General features: G+C 39.9%; 1 protein-coding gene across 1 annotated transcript in view; it reads right to left on the bottom strand.

The window, feature by feature from the left end:
- Positions 1-7202, bottom strand: part of LOC130239992 (kinase non-catalytic C-lobe domain-containing protein 1) — a 67704-nt gene that overhangs the window by 23091 nt on the left and 37411 nt on the right. The window contains exon 17 of the mRNA XM_056471400.1: positions 423-676. Within this exon, the coding sequence (XP_056327375.1) occupies positions 423-676 (254 nt within the window). The remainder of the gene's footprint in view (positions 1-422; positions 677-7202) is intronic.

Below are 7202 nucleotides of genomic sequence, written 5' to 3'. Positions count from 1 at the left end.
TCACAATAAGTCTTGATGGTAAATCTCCTCCAGAAACGACACTGACCACTTTGTTTACAAGTTTGTGTGCGTTCGAGTAGCTGCTGTCATGTAATGTGCATTTGACAGGACTGTACCTTGCGTTCATTTAATACAGATTACAAAACCAGAGAACATTTGTTTTCAAGAGATGTCAAGCTTTATCTGGATCTACCTCTCCTGTCTGTAAAGCAAGTATTCTCTGAGATTTCAGTGTTTGCTGAGCCCAGAGGATTCATAATGAAGCTGCAGAAACTGTCTGAACTGAGCTTCTCCCCGAAGAATACTCAGTCTATTATGATCTATGATTGGCTCCTGTACTAAACGACGGGACTTCATTCCCCTATTGGCTATACAACTATACGAGTGACATGTCTTGTGTATTCTGTAGTCTTTGGTCCTACCTTCGCTGTTATCCTGTGATGTCATTTCCTGTGTGTCTCCTCTACATCTGCCCTCTGGGTCTCGTCTCTCATCCAGTGTGTGCTTCTGCTGTTTCTCGATGTTGTTTTCCTGTGGTTTGGGTCGATCAGCAGTGCAGAAGTTTGCATTGTGGTCCAGATGAGCGTTTGCTTGGTTGAAGAGCTGCCGTCTGGAGCTCTGGAGAGAAACTGCTGCACTTTTCACTGGCTTTGAGGAGGGCTGTTTTTGGGAGACTCTGAGACACACACACAGAGAGAGAGAGAGAGACAATGCATTGATATGTGTTTACGTGTTCAACATTTAACATTTAAAACTCCTTTAAAAACATCTCCATATACTTGCATGCTCCCTACAATGATGGACAGAATTTTGCAAGTATTTCTGCAAAAACTAGGGATGCACGATACCCTTTTTTATTTGGAATTGATCCGATCCCAATACCAAAATTCTGAGTATCGACTGATACAGACCCGATCCCGATACTGTGCCATTTTTTTAAAGCATAATACAGTTTCTACAGTTCTGGTGCTAAACTTAATCTTCTTTAGTAAAAAATAATAGACCTATAGGCCTACTGTGCATGACAGACGACACAATCTAAACTAAAAACAAGATGCTTACTGTAAACTAGGCTACATTTGAGCATTCTTTATGACATTGATCTGTTGTGCTCCAGCTTATGTTTCCTTTTTTATTATTGAATTTTTCTTTGAAATCTGTAATAGGCTACCAATATTATATAGTCTGATATTGAAAAAGTCTTATAAGGCTTTTAGCGGGTACCATCTGTTAATGACAATCCATACTGCGCTCATCAGTTTCACTTTAATTAATTTAATCAACTACTTTGACCACAATGAGCCAGGCTTTACAAACTTAAAGTATTCATCTCAGGAGAATAAACTCAGTCAGAAGGATGAGAGAACAGAAACTTATTGTGAAAATAATGTCACGTCTGCGCAGTCGGTGTGTGAATGAAGCGCCTGAAGAGACATCCGCTATCTGAGGACACTTCCAAAACAGCAGCACAAAGGGAAGAAATCAGTGCGTTGAGGATCTGTCCAGTGTATTATTGAGCCTTTTCTCATTTAAAGTTTCAGGTAGGCCTACTCTGTGTGTGAAGAGCAGGTGATAAACCTCTCTAGTCCAGTGTTGCGAATGCAATCTGCTGATCTAACAGACACAGCGCAACATGATTTAGAAACAGCAATCAACTCCTTGTGCAGGTCAAACTGATCCATTTAATGCAAAACTAAATGCATTTCTCCACTGATTATTTAAACTAACAGGAACAAATAGTCTTGGAGAAAGCTTGTGTTGTCATGAACAGTTTGAATCGTGAATAAATGGAGAATGATTGACAGGTGCAGCAGAGGGAAGCGCTGAATATTAACCACTTGAACATTCATCTGTACTTTACATTAAACTATAGAATGGCTTCAGAACATTTAGGATATAGTAGCCTACATGACAACTTTCTAGTGCCTTATAATAGGCTCCCTTTATGGCTTAGTTGGCTTGTAAACACAGAATATAGCCCACATGCAAGATCGGATTTGGATCGGTACCAGCTGGCCGATACCTGATCCAGCAAAAATATGCGGTATCGAACCAAAATCCGATCCAAGTATCGGGATCAGTGCATCCCTAGCAAAATCCCCCATTACAGCCCTCTGATCTCACTCTGATGCACATCATACAAAAGGTACAACACTAACACAAACTCTAAAGCAATTAGTTTACAGTGATAACTTTAAGCAGGTACTTCAGAAATGTTGAGATGTAGACAATGTAAAGTGTGTAAATCAAAACAACAGACACACACAAACACACACTGTAAGATAGAGCATTAAACACTTCCAAACACAAAAGCAACAACACATCCTTGTTTGTCAGTACAACATCTAAACATCCAAAGCTAACACAAATATAAAACAAAAGCAGTACACCGTGTACCTAACTAACTGAATAAAATATAATCCAATAAAAGAACATGAACTTATTTAACATAAAACACACATATATAATAAATAAATACACACTACACCATTTCTCCTCCAGAAGTACCTACCAGAGACCGGTGAAACGCTTTCGTTCTGCTTTCCCAGAAATATAAAAAGGCATGTTTTTTAGATCCGAGGCTTGCTGTATCTGACCTGAACCTCCATCACCTGCGTCTCCAACTATGCTTGTGTTTAACCCCTCACACACACACACACGCACACAGAGAGCGAGTGTTTCCTCGCAGTGACGGCTCTGACAGCATGTGACCGGCTCTGAGAAAGAGTGTATTGTGTCTCGCTCTGCCTTCATGTGATGCTCTCTGACCCACGGCGGACACACATAAGCTGATATTCAATAATTCAATAATAAGTTAAAGATAAAGTACATCCCAGAGGTTGTTATCGCAGAATAAAGCCTGACAGGTTTATCAGCAGCTCGATGTTAGGTGGAGCACTGTTGTATAAGACTGAAGGGTTTATTCTGAGAAAAGTACCATCCTGGATGTAATTTATTCCACTTATTACATGGCTACTGGCCACAAAACATAAAAATGAAACAAAAACCATTGTTCTGCGCCGTAATAGTTTATTAATTCTTTAATTTAAAGCAAAGCTGACAAAAACTAAAACAGCGGATGTAGTATACACTAACCTGAGTTTTATTCAGACACTAGATGGCGCCAAACAGTCAAAAACACAAAGCTGACAAAAACTAAAACAGCTGATGGAGTATACACTAACCTGAGTTTTATTCAGACACTAGATGGCGCCAAACAGTCAAAAACACAAAGCTGACAAAAACTAAAACAGCTGATGGAGTATACACTTAACCTGTGCATTATTCAGACACTAGATGGAGACAAACCGTCAAAAAACTGTGTTGAGGTCAAGCGGCAACCTCCCGCTTTCCCTCGGGAAGCCAATACGGAAGTAACTAAAACTGCAATTCATCGACTCGCCTTGGGGGCTGGCTCCAGGAAGTCCAGGTCATTTCTGACTGCAATGCTAAATTGGCCATTTTTACAGCTGATAAAAACATGCTTACAGCCTGGTACAAATGATGGCTTTGGTGCATATAGCCATGATTAACCTTCATGACAACTGTGAGGGGGGTGAATTTTTTTATAACTCATCCGTTTCGTTTTATTAAGTTATATTACGTCTGCATAATTAAGGGTGTGGCCACTTGAGTGACAGCTAGGTCTCGCTGCTCGCTGTCTCGTCACCTGAGCTGATTACGGCTAATTAGCCGATAAACTCGCTATATACATTGCATTTTTGTGTTGGTTAATGCTTCTTTACACAGTCAATTGCCTTTTGGGATTATTTCCTACAATTATCAGATGATATGGCATGCTGTGTGCACTTAATTGTGCTCACAAACCATTCACGTGGCCTCCGTTTCCCATGTGAGTAAAGTTATATACTTATACACCATCTCTATAAATGTGCGTGTTTTATTTAAGATCATTTATCATTTATAATGTTCTTTAGAGCTGTAATGCCCTCCAGAATGTGACAGATTGATTAGCTGTAGTCTATAGAACAGTCATATGAAGCGTTATCATACAGTGTTATGCTGGAGTTCATCAATAGTCTTGCAGTTACTAACACACACTATATTTGAAGTATTTGGACGTATTTCGGGTTTTCCTGTAGAAAAATGTCATAAGAACAATGTTTAGTGGCTCAATGTATTACAGCAGTGTTTTTAAAAGTCTAAACACTTTATTGATATAGTGTACAGCCAAGCACATGTGGTCAGAACACAAACGAGTCGCGGGTAATAAAGTATTAAGCATTTCTCCCAAAGTAAGTTCTGTCTAAACCAGGTCCAAGCAAAGTGCCAGCAGGTGTCTGTAGCTCCGCTCACTCTCAGCTTCTTTGCCCTTGTTGGTATCCCGCCGTGTGTGCGATGACGCGTGAACAAAATGGCGACGGTTGGCCGCGCCTACTTGTAGCTTCTTTTGCGCTCTTCAGAAACCTATGGGTGACGTCACGGATGCTCCGTCCATATATTTTACAGTCTATGGTTGAGGTGCAAACACAATGGGCCCTATCATACACCCAGCGCAATAAGGCTCAAGACATGTTTGGCATGATTTGTTGCTATTTTCAGAGCAGCGCAACAGTATATTTCACGTTTTGTGTCACGTTGTTTAAATAGAATTTCCATTCATGCCACTTTGTGGACTCATGTGTGTGCTGGTCTATAAAGGAGGTGTGTTAAGGCGCATTGTTGGAGCGTTGCTATTTTGAGGAGCTGATATAGACCGCACCATTGACCAACTAAAAGCTGCTCTAAAGTCCAGCAGAGCGCGTTAGTTATGCACCTATGCAGGTCCAAACACTTACACACTGCTGAATACACACAGGATGAACAGCAATACACAAATATCTTTACAGATGAAAACAATTAAATGATTAAAATGATCCAGAAATGATGATTTTCTACATCAATATAAACACCACTGCCTCCATGCCTTCTTCACCTCGGGGGGCGTTTTAAGTTTATTCATGACGATCTGCATCTGTATAATGTTATTATTATCAGCAGTATTATTGATTATCTGCAGATTTATATTTGTTTTAATAAACACAAGTGTAGATTTGTCCTCCTGTGGGGTTTTGGAGACGTCTGCATCACCATATGGGTCATCAGAACAGGACGTGTGTTTGGATATAACTCAGTGTTTTGACCACACTTCATTATTATTGTTCATTTATTCCTTTGCTGGAGATTAGAGCTGAATTTAGAAATAGTTTTGAGCAAATCTTTGTGCTTAACAAAGGAAATTAAATATGTGGGCTAATGGATGTGTTCAGTGGAGTGAGTTTCCGCCGTTTCCTCACTCCACCAAAGTAAAGGAGTAAAGAGTAAAAGTAAAGTAAAGAGAAAGTAAAGAGGCTGAATGGAGGAGGCTCATTCTTTATCCTCACGCTGCAGATGCTCTGTTTAACTGTTTTCTCGCTAGTGAAGCGTTCAGTTTTTACACTTACAAAGTCCGCCATGTATATAGCAAATGCACCATGGATCGACGCAACTGACCCTTAAAGGGAATGTGAGAAGAGACTCTGATTGGTTTAATGTACGTTATGCTCAAAACACACTCAGAACTTGTTAAGAGAATTAGCACAACCCTGTTAGACCACGCGCCGAGGCGCAGAGCGAATTATTCTGTCCTTAAAATAGCAAAAGTGGATTCAGACATGAACTTAATGCTTTTCGATTTTGTGCCTAGATCAATAAAATAGAGCCCTAAATCTTTAAAACACTCTGAATGAGTGAAAACTTTAACAAATATTCTGACTCTGATTGGCTGTTGTCATTTTCCTCTCTCATCTCGACTCCGCCCATTAGTGTTTATTTTTAGCTCTGGGTTCACCTTTGAGCAGCTTCAGCCAATAGCAGAACAGCAGCTACTAGGGAGGTGGGGCAAAAGATAGTAAGGCCTCATCTGAATGGTCAAATTTAGATACACAACAAATGCCTAAAATAAATGTAATTTTTCTCACACGTCTGTGATACGTATAATGCTATAAACGTGATAATGATCCTTTTGCTGTATACTGTGCAGCCCTGATCTTGATAAAAGCTTCAGCAATAAATCACAACAAGAAAATCTGATAGCGGCAGAAGTCTAGACATGATCACCCCTGCATCTGACCACTTCAGCAGCATCAGTCTCCATAGGGACGCCAGCCTGAATCAGCCTGATTACTGATGAGAAATGGAGCGCTGGATGCATGAGTGTGTGTGTCTGAGTCTGGAGGGTTTTTGGAGAAGAGCTCATGTGACTCATGTGTCACATTCAAAATACAGGCTGTTGTTCAGTTCAACCTTCAGGAAAACAAACCTGACTGTGATCTGTTAGCAGCTTCAGATGCTATTTCTGATTCAGCGCTAACCTCAGAATTAACCTCAAGCGTCACATTGCAAAAATTTATTTCCTGCTTTTTGTTTTTGGCTTGTTCTCTGTTTTCTAGAAACATCTAATCATATAAGACATTAAGGCTTGTTTTCTGGGAAATTATACAAATTAAGATAATTAAGAAGTTACCTTTATTATGCCATGTAAAATACCAAACAATAGCATATTTAGTTTTTTTGATAGTGTCAAATGCATACTAGTAACACCTTAGCAACCCCGCAGAATACACTAGCAATCACCTATTAACAATCCAGAACACTCTGATAACAGCCTAACAAAGTACCCAAAACAAAATAGTACAGGGGAATTACCAACCTATGTCATACATGACGTCACACGGGTTCAGCTGCGCATAGCGGTAGCAAAAAAAGAGCGCTTGCAATGGCCAACATGTCATGTTGTGCTGTAGGATGCCGAAATCGAAAGTCCAAAAATAGAAAACTTAACTTTTACCGTACACCACACTGCTTTAATGCCAACCGCAGACAACTTTGGCTAACAGCCAACAATAGAGCTGAATGGAGTGAGGACCTAATTAAAAATGCAGTTCTCATGTCATATCAGGTAAGTTCACGCTATGCTGAATCATACATATTACTCGTTTATGACTACAGCAATGATTTCAGCAAAAACAGTTCAATATGGTGAATTAAACTGCGGACACTGAATGCTTATAATGAGTTTTAAACAGGCCTTGTACAGTTCCGTCTCCTTTCCTTGTCTTTGGCTTGGCAGAATCTCGGTTTTTAGCTCTACATAGTGTTGAATCTGGTAATTATGAAACATTATTTCTTGCTCATGACCACGCAGAACTAAATTGTAGGCA

Source organism: Danio aesculapii, chromosome 13, assembly GCF_903798145.1.
Source record: "Danio aesculapii chromosome 13, fDanAes4.1, whole genome shotgun sequence".
Lineage (NCBI taxonomy): Eukaryota > Metazoa > Chordata > Actinopteri > Cypriniformes > Danionidae > Danio > Danio aesculapii.
This window is presented reverse-complemented; position numbering and strand designations above follow the sequence as displayed.